Genomic DNA, 21,408 nt, shown 5'->3' with positions numbered 1-21,408 from the left:
AGATATTGGATATTGGATATTGCCTTGGCCCTGGGGTGGAATATTTTTCTCACTTTCAAATAAAAGTTCCAATCAAATATCAATACTCTCGATGAGAACTACTTTCGTTGTATAAGTCAGATTCACTTGAATATATATATTTATTATATGACTAATAAAGAGTTTGTTTGTTTTTATAGTAATATATATGTAAATAATGCATTTTTTTTAATCGTACACTATGTTTCTGTTTCTTTTGTTTATAAAAATCCTTCTTTGCTTCAAAAAATTAGTTAAAAATCCATGATATTCTTCTTCTTCTTCTTAATTCTGATATTTAAAAGTAATGATTAATTAAAAAAAAACAATCCATGCAATTAATATCCATTTTTAATCAAAAAAGAAAGATTTTCTAATACCATTCATTAATTTCATTCTTCAATTTTTGATCTTTAAACTTTAACAGTTCTTAAACCATGGTTTGATCTAAAAATGGCATCACCTTCAGAATAACCTCTACCTAAACCAAAGCCAACACCTAACCATACAGGGAAAGCTCTTCTTTTAAAAAATAAAATTGATGCTAAAACACCACCTCCAAAACCTAAACCGGTTTTTATTAAAGCATTAGATAAAACAACATCCCATTTATCATTTAATAAATTTTGAGAAGCTGTTGCAGGAGGAGTAGGAAGAAGTTCTTGTTTAGTTTCTGTAGACATTATTAATATTAATATTTAGTTCTTTATTTAAAGAATTTGTTAGTATATTCATTCATTCTCAAGATCAACAACTGTTTTATTCACATTTGCTTCTCCTCTTGCCCATTCTCCAGATCAATGGGGGAAGGGGCAAAGTCATACATGGATACGAATCCTCAATACATACGATCTTGTGTTAAACAATTCCCTAATAGTATTTATATATATAAATAAAAGAATCAATTGTTGAACTGATATTAATCCAGTGATTACAATATATCCGAACCGTTCTTTCTCTCTTAATTTTTTTTTTCAGCAATTTTGGTTGGCTGATAAAAAAAAAAATTCGACAGAAAAAACAGAAAGAGAGGTCGTGTGACTGTGCACAATTATTACACTATTACTATACATGGGGGAAATCATTAATCAAGTTATTCAACGTGTATTCAACGTGTATTTAAACTAGCATATGATAGTATGTCGTTATTACAATGTGTGAAACTACAATGTGTCGACTGGGTTATCCTTTTCTGATGAAAATTACATGAATTCTACATGAAATTTATAACTCTCAACCAGAATTAGATTATATATATAGAAACTTCAAGGTAGTTATGTCAATTACAAGTAGATTAAAAACCTAACCATATGCATTTACTTTTCCTATCTTTATGTGTTGTTGAAATACATAATACGATTCTTATATATCCTTATCACCAGAGCTACCAAGTTTGTATAGAAGTGTCGTAAATTTTTCAAATTTTTTAACTCGAAACAGAAAGAAAAATTTCGCACCAACCAGCCCAGCCCAGCCCAGCGAACCAAAGTTAATGCCACGGTATTAAATTAAATTAAATTCAATGAAATATTTCCCCCTTTTCAACAATAATCACCATTCTTTTTTAATGGGCTATTTTTTATTATTGCCATATATCATCAACCACCTGACAAATACTACTTCATAGAATACCTATTCCCCCCATATAATTGTTTGCATTTTTTATTATTGAATAGAATGACCCTGTCAGAGAATCAACAATTTGCCATGGTTGATTCAACAGATAACAAATTAAATTATCGTCATGCAGCATTTGAAGAAGAAAATAATGGACTATTACCAATGACTAAAAATGATTTAAAACCAAAATCAAATGTTACTACTACTAGAAGTGATGATAGTAATGGAGTTGTTAAAAAATCATCACATTTAGCACCAGAAGATAGAAAAGCATTTTTCATATTAGTTTTATTATATATTTTACAAGGAGTTCCTGTTGGATTAGCATTTGGATCAATTCCATTTATATTAAAATCAAAATTAACATATTCTCAAGTTGGTATTTTTTCATTAGCTGCTTATCCATATTCATTAAAACTTGTATGGTCACCATTTGTTGATAGTATATATCTGAAAAAATGGGGACGTAGAAGATCATGGATTATACCTATTCAAACTTTATCAGGAATAATGTTGATATTTTTAGGTGGAGTTATTAATAAATATATTGAAGAACCAAAAAATCATTTAATTTTAATAACTACAGTATTTTTCATATTAGTTTTATGTTGTGCTACTCAAGATATTGCTGTTGATGGATGGGCATTAACTTGTTTATCACCAGAAAGTTTAAGTTATGCATCAACTGCACAAACTATTGGAATAAATACTGGATATTTTTCAAGTTTTACAGTATTTTTAGCATTGAGTAGTCCTGAATTTGCCAACAAATATTTAAGAGAAATTCCATTAGATGTTGGATTATTTACATTAGGTGGATATCTTCGATTTTGGGGATGGATGTATTTATTAGTTACTGGAGTTTTATTATTTATACCTGAAGATCCTCCACATTTAATAAATATTAATAGAGATCGATTAGTTAAAGAAAAAGGATTATATAATTCTACAAGATGGCTGGATTTAACTAATGTTTACAGTTCAATGTATCAAGTTTTAAAATTACCTAATGTTCAAACATTTGTTGTTATTTTATTAATTGCAAAATTAGGATTTCAAGTAAATGAAGCAGGTACTAATTTAAAATTATTAGAAAAAGGTTTATCAAAAGAAGATTTATCAATAACTGTACTTATTGATTTTCCATTTGAAATGATTTTTGGTTATTATGCTGGTAGATGGTCAACTGGTAAATCACCTTTAAAACCATGGTTATGGGGATTTGCAGGTAGATTACTTGCTGCTATATTAGCTCAATTAATTGTTTATTATTTCCCAAAAGATGGTAATGTTTCAAGTGGTTATTTCTTGATGATTATTTTACAACATTTATTAGGTTCATTTATGTCAACTATTCAATTTGTTTCTCTTTGTGCTTTTCATACTAAAATAGCTGATCCTGCAATTGGTGGTACTTATATGACAACTTTAAACACTTTATCAAATTATGGAGGTACTTGGCCAAGAATCTTTATTTTTTATTTGATTGATAAGATTACTATTAGTAGATGTTATACTGATAAAGGATTTTTTGATATTATGAATGAAGAAGCTAAAGAACAATGTACTTATTCAGGTGGTAAAGTTGAAATAATTAGAGATGGTTATTTCTATACAAATGCTATTTGTATCACATTAGGTATAATTATCTTGATGTGGGTTAAAAGAAAAGCGGTATATCTTCAAAGTTTACCAAATAGTGCATGGAGAGTTAAAAAATAGAAATTCAAAGTAGATTAGATTAGATTATAATAAAATCCCAATAAAATAAACATACTTTTTTATATATATATATATATATTTCTACTTATACATCTACTGATCCATAATATGCTGCATGTGATGCTGAACTAGCATTACTTTCTTTCATACTAGGAGATGTGTAGAAATCATCAGCTAAAAAGTCAATAGGCAGAAATGGTACTTTTGAACCATCTAGTAGTTTCTTGTTTACACTGGAGATGTTACCTATTATACTTGGAATAAAACTAGTTGCAGAACCAACTGAACTACTAGTGAGACTTTTAGGAATTGTTTTAGGTACTGGGTTAACACTTCCACTAGAAGCTAGTTGATATCTTAAACTTGAACTGACGATATAATGCTGAGGTGGTGGGGTTGTAAATTGATTTACAGATTCACTTAAAAGCATGGTAAGTTCACCTGGAGATTTAACCAATTTTCTACCTCTTGGTTGGTTTGGTACCAATGAATTATCATATCCCTTGGAGATATAATCTTGTCGTTGTGGACTTTGTTGTTGAATTTCTTGTTGATAAAGAACCAATGGTTGATTCTTTACATACCATTGAGGATGTTCATCTATGTTTATAAACTCACTAACGTGGTTATCAACTCGGTTGACTTTTCTGTATATCCAAAATTGACAAACAAGAAACAAATCCATGATAATTGTACCTATACTTCCAATTAAATAAGTATCGTGAGAATAAATTTTAAATAAATAAGGATCTGAAAATATTGAAATAACATTGAAAATATTCCCAAATAACACGAGTAAAATCATATAGATTGAAAGACCACTTGTAGATTTTCTTTTGTAGTTTTTATGAATTTGTGGAATTCTCAGAAGTATGTACAAAGTTGAACTAGATAATGATAAGGTTTCTCGTAATGTAAACTGTAGATTGGGATGAATCACCTCTTGTTTTTGATCATAGTTAATTGTCATTGACAGAACAGTATTAGCCATAAATGCAGAACCCAATATTCGATTAACTAAAGTTGGGGGTTCTATTTGAGGAGTCGTAGGTTTTGGTGGATATTTTGTGTAGTAAAAATATTGTGAAATAATGACTAAATTAAGAATGCTTGAGTATATTAGAAGAATTGAATATACGTTATCTTTAACAACAACTTGATAGGCTAAATTAATGAAATCAGATATAGTGACCATGAATAGGAAAGGTATTGATAATGATACTTGCTTCTGATGATAGTTGAGAATGATTTGAGGTATCTGAGCAAATAACCACATACTTAGTGATATCATACTTGAAGATTTTGATAGATAAAACAGCAATTGCCCATGTGAATCAGGTGTAAAAGACGATGATGATGATGATGATGATGATACAAGGGAATCCATTTGGTTTAACGTGTAAATATTCTAATATAATCTAAAGATAAAAGGACATGCAAATGACGAATTTAAAAAAAAAGGGGGGGAAGTGGAAGGTAAGGTGGAAAATTAATGGTGATAATAAATATTAAAGAAACAACTTCATTTAAAGAAAAACAATGGATGAACTATACTTGACGATGGTTGGTGTAGATGGTTGTAGTTGGTGATAATAATTATAATCACTATATTAAAGAAGAGGAATAATGATCAAATAAAAAAATTTTTCCTTTTGGGTGAAAATCCGATGAAGCCTCTTTCTTCCTCATTTGGTTTATTTGGTTGTACTTTGTTACTGTACTCTATAACTCACACAACAGACAGACAGTGGGAGACAGTCAGAGACAGTGAGAGACAGTGAGAGAGCGAAAAAATTTTTTTTCTCTCATCTTGTGATCCACTGATAAGAAGTTGCTACCAGTTGTTGGAAACTGCCATCATGTTATCAATTCTCTTTTTGATGTACTGATAACAAGTTATACGATACTATACACACATAATCACAATGACAATGACACTATTATATTGTTCCTACCTCACCCATTGAATAATATCAGATTAGTATATCTATGATCATTTATAGTTATCAAATGATTAATACAACTGATTCTCGTATTATCACCCTCATATGATTATCTATCTATCTATCTATTGTATCTTCAGTTACCAGATAAGTAAATACCATTTCAAAAAATTAAAAACCTTATAAATCAAAATAATATATATGATAACATGATCAATTGATAATAATCTGTGCAACTTTATACTACAATAATTGTATTCCATGAATTGTAATATATTCCACTATGTATATAATAGTACTCCTGAAAAAAAAAAAAAAAAATCTGTGTGGGTGATAATAAGCCACTATATAATAGATTATAAGGTTTATATAGATTGAGTAGCAATATATGAGAAGAAAAGCAATAATAACTACTCGAGTAATGAATATCCTCTCATATAATACATTCTGCCAATTATAGTGACTTTTGACAAAGGTTATAAGGTATATAATTACCAATTTGCAGATTTGGGGTCTAAACGGTGAAAATCTCAAGGAATGTTCCTTGGAATTTTAATCCTCGACGTAAATCAGTCGACATTTTTGAAATTCAGGTCGAGAACTACCACGAGAAAAATGAAAATCTCAAAAAAATTGAGAAATAAATTATTAAAATGCTATAATAATACAAATCTACGAATTTAGCACAATTAATACCTTTAAGGATATTCAAACAATACTAGATGAATATATTTACCTTTTATGACTTCCACAATAGATTTAAGTGACAAGAAATTGATGGTATCACTCTAGTACAACTAAAAATATACCACCACATGAGCTTTGTATGGGAAAAAGAGATTCAAGTCATTTTTGGAGATTTTTTCGTGCGTGAACCGATTTGAAAAATACGGAAATAAACCACTTGGGTTCCTGAGGAACCCCTTTGGAAGCACCAGATGGTCTGAAAACCCAAAATAGAATATAATAATAGTATATATATGTCAATATGTATATGAATATTCAAATCAATACAAATTGAGCGGTATGAATACAGTGATTGTTGACTTATTTAGAAAAATTATAATTCCCGATAAAAAAAAGATACTTTGATTTTTGAAGAGTAAGGTTTGATAGATAACTCCACCAATTGTTAACAAATTCACCCAGGATTGGATGTGGTGATAATAAACAGTGATATAAATAATATCATGTTGTCAAAATGACTTGAATCGAGCTAGAATCGATAGATCTAGCGAAACATGGGCAACTTCATAAAATATCTTTAGTTTGCAAAATAAGAAATTTAATTTTTTGTCGTCGCATTTTTGGAAATTTTCGTAAAATTACTGAGGTTTCTAATTTTCCACCTTTTGGCAACTTTTGGGCAACCTTATGATGTTGCCACTTTTCAACAACCTAATGAAGGTTTCCACAATCTTAAAAGAATACCGCGATTTCTCAATTTTGGTTATTTCTAAAAGTCTTCTGCAACTTTATAAATACACCTATTTTCCAAAATTTTGCAACGACTTCAATTGACTGGTAACAGCTTTCATCAAATTTTTGTTAGACAACAATATTGATAAATAATATAGTGGAATACTATGAATGCTCTTATAGACTATCTTTATTTATAAAATAGTAACAAATATACATCAGCGGCAATTAATGAAACTATACTGTATGGTAATAAAAATCCAGTATGTACTTCATTCTCCAAAGGGGTGGACTGTAGGTAGATTTGGAAGAAAAAATTTACCTTTTGAATAAAGTATTAGTAGTAGATGGTTTGAAATGAATCAGCATTACAAATATTTGCATATTTAAATTGGCTATTAGTTATGTTCAGCCTATTCTCGACATGCAAGTGGGGAAACTTCTTGAATTTAGGTCCATGGTTCGTACAAAAGAATCTGAAGAAAAAGAAAAAAAAGTTCAAATATCAGAAAGAATGAAATATATAATCTATAATTTGGCTTCTGTTCCATTTCTACCACTTTTAATACATACCAGGACAATTTATTATGTAATTCTTTTTATTATATAAACGTGTTGAACGCATAATACCTAAAATGAAACATGTTTCCTTCAAATACAACTGAAAACATTCCATTTATTACATTTTGTATGGGGAAAAGAGATTCACGTCAAAATTTGGTATTTTTCGTGTGTGAACCGATTTAAAAATAACGGGAATAAGTGAATCGAATCCCTGATGAACCCCTTTGGGAATACTAGATACCCTAAAAATAAGAAATATAAACTAATAATCATATGAATGGAATACTATTTACATTAATATTCTAATGAATACAATTTGAGCGACCTGGATAATGCAATTAGTGACTTATTTGGAAAAATTATAATTCCCGATAAAAAAAAGATACTTTCAAATTCTAAGAGTAAGATTGTTAGATAACTCCTCCAGTTGTTCATGAAATGACTCCGAATGAACTATGATAGCATAATTTATCACTGGAAATCATATACCACTTTCAAATTTGCAAAAATCGCATTACAAGTGACAAATGTTGCAAATCGTGGAACATTTGGATGTCACGCTGTAACGATCATAGAAGACAGAGATCTAAATGCAACTTTTTTCTGGAATATCCAAATATTCCACAAATCTGCAACATTGAAATCTATGCTGCATTGGAGAGAACATTTGGATATTATAATACAGAGAACAACCATTAGAATATAGAAATACGCACTAATTAGGACATTGAAAATCATTGAATTAATGCACGGAAAATTTGAATATACAGATATATATAGCACATCTATTGGAATATACAACCACTCACCAAATCAGAAACATAAAATCTATGATTTAATTAAGGGAATATTTGAATATATGAGTTAACGCCATCAAATACATGAATATAATCATCTATCATCTGTCTCTTTTTACTCATCATTGTGTCAAATAGGCTAATTTGATTGATTTCTATTGCATTCAAATTGATTATTTTGATTGATTTCTATTAAATTCAGATGGATTAGAAGATATGTATTTGAAAAAGGTTATATCAATGGTGTCTAGAATGCTTCTTTTTTTTCTGTATATCAGATCTATTCTCACTACATAACAAATTTACTACATTTTGTATGGGGAAAAGAGATTCACGTCAATTTTTAAGATTTTTTCGTGTCTGGGCCAAAATTAAAACAACGGGAATAAACCAATCGACAGGCTGATCAACCCCTTTGAAACCACTAAATACACCTATAATAGGAGTTTCCACCTTTAAATTACTTGATTGTATTGGTATTTATATAATTATTTCAATTAAGCCATTTTCAGCGAACTTATCACTGCAATTATTGGACTATTTAGGAAAACCATAATTCCCGATAAAAAAAGATACTTTGATTTTTGAAGAGTAAGGTTTGATAGATAACTCCACCAGTTTTAACTGTATTGGCTCAAAAGTTAGTGTGACAGTTTTAAACACTGATACAGATAATATCATGCTGCCAAAATGACTAGAATCGAGCTATAATTGATAGATCTAGCGAAACATATGCAACTTCATGAAATTGCTTTGGTTTGCAAAATAAGAAAATTAATTTCCTGTCGTCGCATTTTTGGAAATTTCTGTAAAATTAATGAAGTTTCTTATTTTCCACCTTTTGGCAACTTTTGGGCAACCTTATAATGTTGCCATTTTTCAGCAACATAATGAGGTTTTCAACAAACTAAAAAGAATGCTGCGATTTCTCAATTTCGGTTATTTCAGAAAGACTCCCTCAACTTTATTAATTCAACTTTTTTTCCAAAATTTCGCAACAACATCAATTGACTGCTACTAGCTTTGATATTATTTTTGTTATTTGAAAGCACTAGAAAAGTGGCAAAAACAACAATATCGATAAATAATATATTGGAATAATATGAACACTCGGATAGGCTATCATTATATATGAAATATCGGCAAATATACATCAGCGGCAATTAATGAAACTATACTGTATGGGTATAAAATGCCAGGTATACTTCATTTTCCAAACGAGGTGAATTGTAAGTAGATTTGAACAAAAAAAATTTATCATTTGAATACACTATCAGTAGTCGATGGCTTGAAATGAGTCAGCATTACAAATACTTACCAATTGAGATTGGTTATTAGTTCTACTCAACCTATTCTCGAAGTGCAAGTGGTGCGAATTTGTAAATTTAGGTCCTTGGTTCATACCGAAAAATCTGAAAAAGAAAAAAAATTCAAATATCAAATGCAATGAAACATATAATGTAAAAATCAGTTTGTAATCCATCATTACCACTATTAATACTTACCAGAGACATACATTATATTATTCCTTTGTTATATCATCCAATTAAATGCATAGAATCCACAATGGATCATGATTCTTACCAATACCACTGAAAACATACCAAATTCTACTTTTTGTATGGGGAAAAGAGATTCAAGTGATTTTGGAGATTTTTTCGTGCGTGAACCAATTTAAAAATTACGGAAATAAACCACTTGGGTTCCTGATCAACACCTTTGGAAACACCAGATAACCTAAAAATGAGAAATAGAGTAGAATAATAGTATATATGTGTTAATATATATATGAATATTCTAATGAATACATTTTCAGCGGTCTGGATATTGTAATTATTGAGTTATTTAGGAAAACCATAATTCCCGATAAAAAAAAGATACTTTCAAATTCCAAGAGTAAGATTTACATCTAGCTCCTCCAACATTTATCTAATTGATTCAGAATTAATTGAGATAACATAATTTATCGCTACAAATCATATACCATTTTCAAAATTGCAAAAATCCCGCTAGAAGGGACAAATGTTGCAAATCGTGGAACATTTGCATGTCGCACTGTGACGACCATAGAAAACAGAAATATGAATGCTACTTTTTTCTGGAACATTTCAAATATTCCTCAAATTTGGAACATTGAAATCTATGGATATATGGAACAGACATTTAAATCTATGGATACATGGACGGAACATTTCTATATACAGATATATGGAGGAAAAATTTGTACATACAGATGCGCATCAAATCAGGAACGTACAAATCAATGATTTAATGGATGGAACACTGTGACACACAGATATATGGCGCAATCACTGGAACATATAAATGTACAACAAAAAGTGACATTCAAAAATATGGTTTCAAGGATGGAATATTCGAATATACAGATATATGGTTTCACTTTTTGGAATATAGATTTGGAAGCTGTCGCCATCAAATTCATGAACATAATCCACTGATATGTGTCTTTCCTTAATCAGAATTGTGTCAAATTGAATATCTTGATTGTTTCCCATTATATTCAGATATATTAGATAAAATATGTCAAAAGGAAATGATCAAAAGTGTCTAAAATGCTTTCATTTTTTCTGTATCATTGCAAAAATATGAACTATACTCGCAACATAACAAATTTACTAATCCGATTCACTCAATAGAGGAGTTTCTTCTGATCATAATTCTAAGTAGAAAACTTTATTTGCTTCGATTAATTGTTTTAGAATGTTCATATTTATAGTGATTTCTATCATTATTTACTTCCAAGGAGCTTGCTTGTCAAAATTATAACAGTTGCTACATTTTGTATGGTGAAATAAGATTCAAGTCAATTTTCGTGTCTATATCAAAATGAAAATTACGGAAATAAGTCAATTAAGATCACAGTGAATCCATTTGGAAACACTATTTACATCAATACTGCCAATTATCCATATTTAGGTACCTTAATATGTTGGTAAACATATGAATATTATAATTGTACAATTTTAAACGGGTTTAATAGCACATTTATTGATAAATTTATACAAATATTAATTCCGGATAAAAAATGTGTTTTGATTTCTCTAAAGTAAGATTTGGCTGCAGTCAATACTATATTACTAGCAAATGCATTGAAATTGATTTAGAATGAAGTTAATTTACCACATCTTTCATATGATGGTAGTTTCAGGGATGTAATCCCAAGACAAAATGGTAAAACCACCCTAACACCTGAATTTGGCCAAAAGTACCATTTATCGAAATTTTGCCAAACCCAATAAAAATAAAAAAAACAGGTGATTTGACCGAATATATTGATTTAATGAAAAATACCATTGATCAAGATTTGGTCATATGATAAAAAAAAAGAGCAGAAAGTTACTGATTTGACCAAATCAACGCATTTAATCAAAAGTGTCATTTATTGAAATTTGACCAACTTTTCTATTTCAAAAACTAGATAGCAATCATTAGAATCATATATAACGATGTTAGTAGTAACTATCGTACGGTTTCCTGTTAACAATGTTTGTTCATGTAAATCATATCAACCAACCCAAAATATTCTTGATATAATCATTGCAAGAGTTTCTGGTTTAGGGTTCATGAGATTACAATATTGACCTATTCTTTGGGGAACGTATTATTGTATTCTAAGTTGTGAGTTTATATTATATATATATATATATGGTAAACTAAATTCATTTTGTATATACTAGAGATAAATGCAAATTCAACAAAAGGGAATAATGGCTCCATTTTCATCAAAATCATCATCATCGTCATCATCACAATTATTGATTTCATCATAACATTTCATTCCTTTTTCAATAAATTTTGCTTTTAATTTCTTGACGGTTTCTAATCCAAGTAATGAACTACCATTACCTAATTTTGATAATCCTAGGAAATATAATTCCAATTTCTCAAATTCTAATACATCAGTAGCTAATTTACTACAATCTCTAAAACAAGATTGTATCATCATTGCTCTTTCATCAAATAAATCCTTATGTAAATAAAAATTTTCCAGTTTTATAAATATAACTTCTGGAGTTGTAGAAGAATCCAATTTTTTAATGAAAAACATTGAATTTATAATCTTATTCTTGAGTTCTTGAACTAATGGATGAAGTTTAGGTAATTTTAATAATCCTTTAATTCGGTATAATTTCAAATTAACTGAATCTATATGTAATTGTTCACTCCAATCAAACCAAGAATAATAAATCCTGTCACCATTAGGAGTTATTTCAAGACTATAACAAGATTTGGACATTCCTATTTTATCAGATTGATTATATTCTGGATGTCCAACACTTTCTATTGGAATTATAAAAGTTTCTTTATTTGTTTTTGGTACAATATCATTGTTTTTACCTTTATTAATAAATGAAAATATTGTTGCTATTAGTGTGCCTGAAATTTGACGATTAGAATTACTTCTAATTAGATCCAAGCATCTGGTAAATCTATCCATTAAAGTAACCACATCCACTGAATATCCCAAGAATAAACTAAATTGTGAACTTATTGGTAAATTTGGATTTGTAAGCATACCTAATCGTAGTAATGAATCATGATATCTTAAGTTTCTTCCTCGATTGAAGTATCCTGTATCTATCCATAATCGACTGAGATCTGAAGTTTCTAATTCATTATCAATTTTAATTATGTCAATTTGTTGAGAAATATTTTTCTTATTATATTTAATTGTTCCTCCACATGGATCATTTAATTCAGCTACTGATTCAATTGCAAAAAACCAAGTTTTAGCCAAGGCTACTCCATCACTCAAGTCTTGATTTTTAGACGGACATAATTTAGTATATTTAAGTAATAATTCATTGACTCCACGTAAATGAGTTTTCCAGTTAATATGATTATTTTTCATATTATTTCGATTATAATATGCCAATGTATTGAAATTCATCGTTAGTACAAGAATAGTCAATAATAGCTTTTCAATATCTTTAATCAATGAAGCTTGGAAGTTTTCTTTATGATTATCATTTTGAGGAAATGAATTACTTAGATGTTTTAAGCATAGATTTGTATACTTTGATTGGTAATCATAATGACTTTTCTTTGTTGTTTGAACAAATTGAAATGTAGCACTAGCTGCTAATAAAGATAATAATAAATAATTACAATCTTCCAGATATTTTAATAATATCAGTATTACTTGATTACTTTCTTTTGAATCAGCAAATGGGAAGTAATGAAGTCCTAATCGAGTGTTTGTTAATTTATCCAAATAATTATGATCTATTTCTCCTTCTGATCGTTCTTCTGGGCTAAGTACAGATTCAATTAGTTTTCTATTTGTAAATTCTCTTGGAATGGTTGTAGTTGAAGGTGATGATAAATTACTACTTTCAGGTTCAAAATCTTTGAATCTAAAATCAAATGAACTTGATACTCCTGGTGAATTTTGAGATTGAGTTAAAGAATGTGCTGAAAATAATCCTAATGAATCTTGAACTAATAAACTAGCATCATCAAATAAATTTTGTAAATCACTAATAGGTAATCCATCCCATGTGTTATTATTATTCATGTCATTATTTGGTGGAGATAACATATCACTGATTTTAAATCTTGTAGTGGATAATGATTGTTGATTATCGACTGGGAATGTAGATTGTTGCTGTAACATTGCCAATGGCTGCTTTTCAATCTCTGTTTTTTGAATCGTAGAAGTAGTACTACCATCATTATTCCCATTATCAAGATCATTTCTAATAGTAGTATTGTTATAAAATTTAAATTCAGTTGGTTTTACCCCAACATCATTAATAAAAATTCCTCCTTCACCTACTCCTCTCTGTGGAGCAAAATTATTAGTTCCTTGATTAATGAATTCTTTATTTGGAGTTTCAAATTTAAATCTGGTTGACTTGTTTAAATAGTTACAAATTTTATTCAATCTGGTACATTTGTTACATGATGGTTTACTCTCATCACATTTAATTTTTCTCCTTTTACATTCTTGACATCCTCCTCTACTATACTTGGATTTCTTGATTTTTGGTTTCCCAGTAGTTAAAGATGTCTCCTTTAAATTGCTAGGTGACATTTCTTATGACAGTTTTTGTTGTCCTTGTTGGAGGGTTTGTTACTGTAGCCGTTGCTGTAGCCGTTGCTGGTTATTTCGACATTGATTTTGTATCTTGATTTTTAATTGTCCAGTGGGGAGATATCGGCGCACGTGAGTGATTTGGCATCAGGATAATGATGCATCTTGAGTGAGAGTCTCACACAAAATTATCTCCTTCTTTTTATTACGAAGAGATACATATCTATATATCGTATTGGAGATCTTACTATATGGAATTGAGTAGATATGGTTGTATGTATGCTCATGTGACTTGGATGTTCGGTAAATGCACACACCAGGACTTACAAAGTCGGGGCGAGCAACAACAGGAAGAAGAAGATCAATTATTGTTGTTCCTACAAGTGAACAAACAATATATCTTGTGTACGTAAATATCAATACTTTGTAGATATTACTTAAAGCATCAACTTATTGATCATCATCATCCACATGGAAACAATCATTGATATGAACAATAGGTTTTACCTGGGTCGTGTATGTGTATAAAATTCCAACATCAAACAGAATGCTGACACGGCACGGCACGGCACAACAAAACAAGGAGAAGTTGGCGATGTTATGTGCTCATGTTGGAGGGGACTATAAATAGCAGGCATGATTTCCTTGACTTATAAATTTTATTATTTTTTTTTCCTTTAATTGAGTCGGTGTTAGTTATTCTTTGTGTGATTAGGGTATTTTTGAAAGAATGTTAGTGTATATCTTTTGATGTGTAAAATCCATGTGATTGATATATCAACTGTATTTTAACTACTAACTTTTGACTAATATCATCTAGCATGTTTATATGATTATTAATATATGTGTTGTTGTCTTATTGTATCTTTATGAAGATTAGTAGAATTGACAAAATCTGTACATACTTATACTATTCTCACATGACACGTAGTATATATATATCTATATTATTTAATTAATTAATTAATATAAAACGATCTACACACTCAACTTTATTGAAGTTTGTTTAATATTCTTCTACCATGAGGAGTGTTTTTAATATTTGGTAATAAAGGTAACAATGCAAGTTTTAATTTCTCAAATTGTTCAACATTAGAAACATCTAAAGATGTTTGAATAACATAATTTCCAAAAGGATCATTAACCATTTTATAAAATTCATCAGATTTCTCAATTAAACAATTAATTAATTCAGTACTCAATATTGGAATTCTAAGTAAACATTCTATAATATTTGATCCAAATTTATTAGTACACAAATTAATCAAATTGAATTTAATTTTTTCCAATAAAGTATCAATTGATTCTTTATCTCCTTTTTTCAAAATATATTGAATCACATAATTACCAAATGGATCTAAAGATAATTCAAAAGTGTATTTACTAATCTCCAAACTTAATTGTTTTCTTTGAGATTCTGAACCATGATCTAAACATTTTTGTAAGACACAACAACCGTGTCTATGACATGCAATGCTAAATAAATTATCACAAATTATCTCATAGAAAATTTCTGGTGCTAATTTAGTAATGATTTTTTGAATTAAATGATTACCATTGGAATCATATATTAACGTAACAACATGTGGAGAAACTTTATCAATAATAATATTAATCTCTTCTTCAGTTTCAATAACATCAATTAATTTCTGGAATGCTCTTGTTCCATGAGGATCTAAACTAATTCTTAACAATTCTGAACTGGTATTCTTAATTAAAATCAATCGTTGATCCGAATTAACCATCTCAAATAATTTTTGAACCAAATAATTACCAAATGGATCAATCATTAATTCACTAATCTTTGGACAAATTTCATTGAATATCAAATCAGTGTTAGTTTCATTATACAATTCTCTTTGTAAAAATCTACATCCATGTTGATCTTTACACAATGATAAGATAGAACCAGTAAAATCTTGAACCTTAGCATTGACATATTTGTCAGCATCATCTGGATTATGAGGACCACCTCTATTTCTTCTCATATTTTTACGATGAACATTCATCATTCCATTATTACGATAACGTTGTTGTTGGTGGTGGTGATGATGATGAGGGTGGTTATGTTGGTAGTGAGGGCTTTGTTGCATTGAAATTGGCATACCATTTGGGTTTTGTTGAATTCCTTGTGGAGGTGCATGATGTTGTGGAACCATTTGTTGATGTGGTTGCATACCCTGTTGATAAAGAATTCTTTGGCTAGGAATTGGACTCCACATGTGATGTTGTGGTTGTAATTGTTGCTGCTGCTGTTGTTGTTGTTGTTGTTGTTGTTGCTGAGTTGAAGTATTGTTGATACCTGGTGGAATATGACCCATGTTTTCAAAATTTTGGAATTCACCTGGTGGTGAAGGAACATAACCTTGATAAAATGAAGGATGTGGAGGTGGGAAAGGACTAAATGGTGGAACTCCCATTGGTGCCATAGGACCAATACCTTGACCATTAGGATGATGAGGTCCAGGAGGTGGAAGATTTGAAACTCCATGGGGTGGTGGTGGAGGAGGTGGTGCAACAACCGGTGGGAAACCCATATTCCCAGGAACAAATGGAATAGCTGAATTGACCATTTTACTAGTTTCATCAAACAATGGTAAATTTAATCCGTTTGTAGTTTGTTTTTTATTAGCATCTTCTTTAGTTTCTGGTAATTCAAATGGCTTAACAAAAACTCCATTCATTCCTCCATTGTTACTACTTGATTGAGGTGGAGGGGCCAGTTGAGTAACATGATTCCAAGCACTTCCTCCTCCACCATTTGCCTTTGGAAAAGAAGCTTGTGGAGTTAAAGATCCATAAATCAAACCATCATTTACTCCTACTACTTTATCAGTTGGACTAGTAGTACTAGCAGTAGCTTCATCATCATCATCTAAATTCAAAGTGCTTATTGCACCAACAATATCAATATCTTTACTATTTGGTACATCATCCTCTTCTTCTTCTTTTCCTTGCACTAAATTATTATTTTTCATGTCTTTTCCAGCAGATAAAGAAACTGATCTGTTAGAACTCATTATATCACTTCACTCTCCTTCTTATCTAATATACAAAAAAAAAAATTAAAACTAAAATTAAAACTAAAATTAAAACTAAAATCAAAAACTTAACAAATAAAAAAAATCTAATATACAAACGAAATGAATATGAATAGCTAATATACAAAAGGAAAAGGAAAGAAAATATCAATAAGATGTATGTATGTAGGGAAAATACAACAATCTAAACACGTGTGTGGGAGATTTTATTTTTATTTTTATTTGTAAGGGAATCAGGTGTGTGTGTGTCCTTGGGAACTGTGTTGGTAAAATCAAAATAAAAAAAAAATTCGTGAACGTGAGAAAAGAAAAAGAAAAATTTTCTCTCACTGACAAACCCGTGATTTGGTTAAACGTGCACTACACTTAACCCCCCTCAATGATTATCACCAAATCATTAAACCTCCCAATCCAATCAATTCCTACATTAAAAGGCGTATTCTTTTTTTTTTTTTTTGAAAACTGTATATATATGTAAAAAAATTTGGTAATTAGTATCTATTTAATATAAAAAAAAAATTATATGATTAAAAAATGCTTTAATAAAAAGTTTTAACAAAACAAAATAATAATAACGTATTAAGCCACTCAACTTGATTTTTCGTGTTGAGTGGAGACTCTTTGCATAGAAACAAGGAAATCTTCCAAGGATCTTCTGTCGTGTTTTGGTTCTGGTTTCTTACCGTTACAGAAGTTGTCGAAAGCTTCAGAAGTAGACATCAAGTAGTAAGCACCACCCATGACACAGAAGACACCGAAAGACCAAATCCAGGTTCTGACAACAGTAACAATGTCAGTCCAGTTTTGAGACCACCAACCGAACAAAGTGAAACAAGTAGCAATGACATCGACAATCAAGACAGCACCAGACAATTGCCAAGATGGAATTGAGGACCAGAATGGACCTTGAGCTCTGGTAACGAAAATTAACCAATTTTCAGTCAAAGAAATTTGCAAGAACAAAATACCGTCAAGACCACCAAAGTTTTGGATAATACCACCCTTTGGCAACAACATGGTAGTCAAAGTAATCCAGGTACCGATAGCCAAGATAACACCCAAGACAATGGACATACCCCATAATCTTGGCAAGTTCCATTTAACTGGTTTTGGATCGTATGGAGCATTATCGTAAGCAATAGCCAAGGTAGCAACATCAGCGAAAATAGCAATGAAGACAATCAAGTTAATATCCAAAGATCTGTTCAAGATAGCAATCCACAAACCCAAGAACAATTCCAAGTGCAAGGACAAAGCAATACGGTAAACAACATAAGAGTACATACGGTGGAAAATTTGTCTAGAAGTCTTCAAAGCATCAATAATAGCAGATAAACCTGGAGCCAAGAAAACAATATCAGCAGCGGAACGGGCGGCATCAGTAGCACCTTCGACGGCAATACCGGTATCAGCCTTCTTTAAAGATGGGGCATCGTTAACACCATCACCAGTCATGGCAACCAAGTAACCTCTAGATTGTAAGATTTCAACAGCGTTATATTTATGTTGTGGGAAAACTTCAGCAAAACCATCGGCATTTTCAACGAAATCAGCAATTTCAGAACCAGCCATGTCACCACCACCGGACAAACCTAATCTGTCGGCATCGTAAATGTTAGTACCCAAACCTAATTGACGACAAGTTTCTTTAGCAATACCAACGGCATCACCAGTTAACATCTTGACTCTTAAACCTAATCTTCTAGCTTCATTGACAGTGGCAGCAGTATCATCTCTTGGAGGATCCATACATGGCATAATACCCAAGATTTCCCAGTGACCTTCACCTCTCTTTCTGGCAACACCCAAAGATCTGAAACCTCTAGAAGCAAATTCGGCGACAGTGTTTTGATAGTTTTCGTGGATATCTTCTGGGATTGGGTGATCATCTTCAACAGTCTTCAAGACGAATAATGGAGCACCTTTAACACAAATAATTCTTTCACCTTCTGGGGATTCGACAATAGCAGTAACTTTCTTGGAAACAGGATCGAAAGGTTGGAATTCAATAACCTTGTATTTAGTCAAAGCAGCTTTAGCTCTTGGGTAGTTAATCAAAGATTTCAAGAAAGCTTTATCGATAGCATCCAAACCCTTCTTCTTTCTAGAGGCAGCCAAACAAGCAGTCAACATCAAGTCATCAGGTTCAACACCTTCAACAGTGTATGGTTCGTGCAAGGACAACTTGTTCTTGGTCAAAGTACCGGTTTTATCAGAACACAAGATTTCAACACCAGCCAAGGATTCAATGGCAGACAATTTTTGGACAATGGCTTGTTTCTTAGCCAAGTAAGCAGCACCGACAGCCATAGTGGTAGTAACGACAGCTGGCAAACCAACTGGAACACCAATAATGGTGATAGCCAAGGTGTATCTCAAGATTGGGACGATTCTAACAGTTCTGTAGAAACAAGCACACCAGACAACCAACAAAGTAACAATGACGAAAACCAATAAAGTAGTACCAATACCGTTCAAGACTTCAGTGAAATGACCAGAACCGGCAGAAGCTTTGTTGACTAAAGCAGCAGCTCTACCAACGAAAGTGTTATCACCAGTAGCGGTAACAATCATGAAAGCTTCACCAGTTTTAACGGTAGAAGAGGAGTAACAAGAGTCACCAGATCTCTTGTCAACAGCCAAAGATTCACCAGTAATAGCGGATTGATCAACTTGCAACAAACAGTCTTCAGAAACAATTCTACCATCGGTTGGGATAACGGTACCATCTTCCAATTGCAAGATATCACCTGGAACAACTTCATTGGCTGGGATTTCAACCAATTGACCGTTTCTAACAACCAAAGCAGAGTTAGCCAAAGTTTTCTTCAATTCATCGACAATAGAACCAGCTTGGTATTCTTGGATGAAACCAACAAAAGCATTCAACATCAATAAAGCACAGATAACACCAAAATCGACCCAATCTTCCAAACCGGCAGCTAAAACGGCAGCGGCTTCCATAACGAATTGAATTGGACCGACAAAGAACATGACGAATTTCAAAACCAAGTTTTCTTGTTCTTCAGCCATTTGATTCAAACCGTATCTCTTTCTTCTCTTGTGGACTTCATCATCAGTCAAACCAACTCTTGGGTCGGTTTGCAATAATTCATCTGGGACAGCCTTGAAGGTACCTTCTTCTTCGGCTTCTTCGTCGTCGTCCAAGTTAGCTGGGTTAGATTGTAAATCTAAAACTAATTGATCGATATCTTCATCTTCATCATCAGAAAGGTTCTTGTTAACCTTTTCGTTAGTTGGTTCAGTAGCACTCATGATTTATTTTCTATTAAATTTAAATTAATTTACTCGTTTTTAAAAAATTAATCTCTCTTTTTCTTTCAAAAATATTAAATTTCCTCAATGATTAAATAAAATTAATACTAATTACAAACGATGTGGGTATGAATTAAAATTTTTGGGGAAATAAAAGAAAATTAAAAAAATTGGTTGGTTGGAATGAAAAAAAGTGAGGGATTTGGTTGTGAAAAAAAAAGGGAGGAGTGGTTGAGTGATTAATGAAAATAAATAGTGTGTTAATAAGTAAAAACAAGAAAAGAAAAAAGAAAAAAAGAGGAAATGGAAAGACAATTGGTTATTAAATTCAGAGGGGGAATTAATGGATATTTATACCTTTTGAGAATGTTTAGAGATTAGCCAGATTGGTTGTAAAAAAAATTTTTAATTAATTTGAGTGATTTTTTGCTTTTGCTTTCATTTTGGTTGTAAGAAAAAAAATTTTCTCTTCTCTTTTCTTTTCTTTTGGGTTGTAAAAAAAAAAAAAAAAAAATTGAACGACATAAACAAAGGGGAGAGAGACAGAAAAAAAAAAAAACCAAAACAAATTGGTTGTAAAAATTAAATAATTTTGTCCAAATACAATTAAAAAATAAACAGTTACACAAAGTCAATTATGCACCAGATTGTGCACAGACAAAACTATTTATCAATTTACCATTATTGTCAACTTTGAGGGATTAATCTCTGGGTGTGTGTGTGGACAATTCTTTTGTGTTGCCAAAATTATTATTTTTCTGTGGATTTTTGTCCAATTAGATTATGCGGAATTTTCTTTCCTTGTTGTCGTTTAATCTTAGTATGGTAACAATCAATCAATCAATTACTCAATGTTAGCCTGCCGTGCACTACCCACACACTCTAGCGGAAAGTCGTGTATTTGTTGACGATAAAATTCCCTCACTAAAATGGTTTTGCTTTGTTTTGCT

The 21,408-nt window shown here is 30.9% G+C and overlaps 6 protein-coding genes across 6 annotated transcripts; 1 reads left to right on the top strand and 5 right to left on the bottom strand. All coding sequences in view use genetic code 12, as the record gives it.

Annotated features, from left to right (window-relative positions):
- Positions 1–431: 431 nt before the first annotated feature.
- On the bottom strand, positions 432–701 carry CTRG_05727 (uncharacterized protein; the record flags this gene model as incomplete). The annotated part of the gene is made up of 1 exon (XM_002551383.1): positions 432–701. One exon carries the CDS (start codon positions 699–701, stop codon positions 432–434), a length of 270 nt encoding a protein of 89 aa, XP_002551429.1.
- A 994-nt stretch (positions 702–1,695) lies between these two features.
- Positions 1,696–3,360, top strand: CTRG_05726 (uncharacterized protein; the record flags this gene model as incomplete). The annotated part of the gene is made up of 1 exon (XM_002551382.1): positions 1,696–3,360. One exon carries the CDS (start codon positions 1,696–1,698, stop codon positions 3,358–3,360), a length of 1,665 nt encoding a protein of 554 aa, XP_002551428.1.
- Positions 3,361–3,445: 85 nt separating this feature from the next.
- CTRG_05725 (uncharacterized protein) lies at positions 3,446–4,747 on the bottom strand (the record flags this gene model as incomplete). The annotated part of the gene is made up of 1 exon (XM_002551381.1): positions 3,446–4,747. The coding sequence occupies one exon, from the start codon at positions 4,745–4,747 to the stop codon at positions 3,446–3,448; it is 1,302 nt and encodes a 433-aa protein (XP_002551427.1).
- Positions 4,748–11,795: 7,048 nt separating this feature from the next.
- On the bottom strand, positions 11,796–14,141 carry LYS144 (Lys144p; the record flags this gene model as incomplete). Its single annotated transcript, XM_002551380.1, has 1 exon — positions 11,796–14,141. One exon carries the CDS (start codon positions 14,139–14,141, stop codon positions 11,796–11,798), a length of 2,346 nt encoding a protein of 781 aa, XP_002551426.1.
- A 992-nt stretch (positions 14,142–15,133) lies between these two features.
- CTRG_05723 (uncharacterized protein) lies at positions 15,134–17,161 on the bottom strand (the record flags this gene model as incomplete). The annotated part of the gene is made up of 1 exon (XM_002551379.1): positions 15,134–17,161. One exon carries the CDS (start codon positions 17,159–17,161, stop codon positions 15,134–15,136), a length of 2,028 nt encoding a protein of 675 aa, XP_002551425.1.
- Positions 17,162–17,770: 609 nt separating this feature from the next.
- Positions 17,771–20,458, bottom strand: PMA1 (H(+)-exporting P2-type ATPase; the record flags this gene model as incomplete). The annotated part of the gene is made up of 1 exon (XM_002551378.1): positions 17,771–20,458. The coding sequence occupies one exon, from the start codon at positions 20,456–20,458 to the stop codon at positions 17,771–17,773; it is 2,688 nt and encodes an 895-aa protein (XP_002551424.1).
- Between the last annotated feature and the right edge of the window lie 950 nt (positions 20,459–21,408).

This window comes from Candida tropicalis (assembly GCF_000006335.3).
Source record: "Candida tropicalis MYA-3404 genomic scaffold supercont3.9, whole genome shotgun sequence".
Lineage (NCBI taxonomy): Eukaryota > Fungi > Ascomycota > Pichiomycetes > Serinales > Debaryomycetaceae > Candida > Candida tropicalis.
This window is presented reverse-complemented; position numbering and strand designations above follow the sequence as displayed.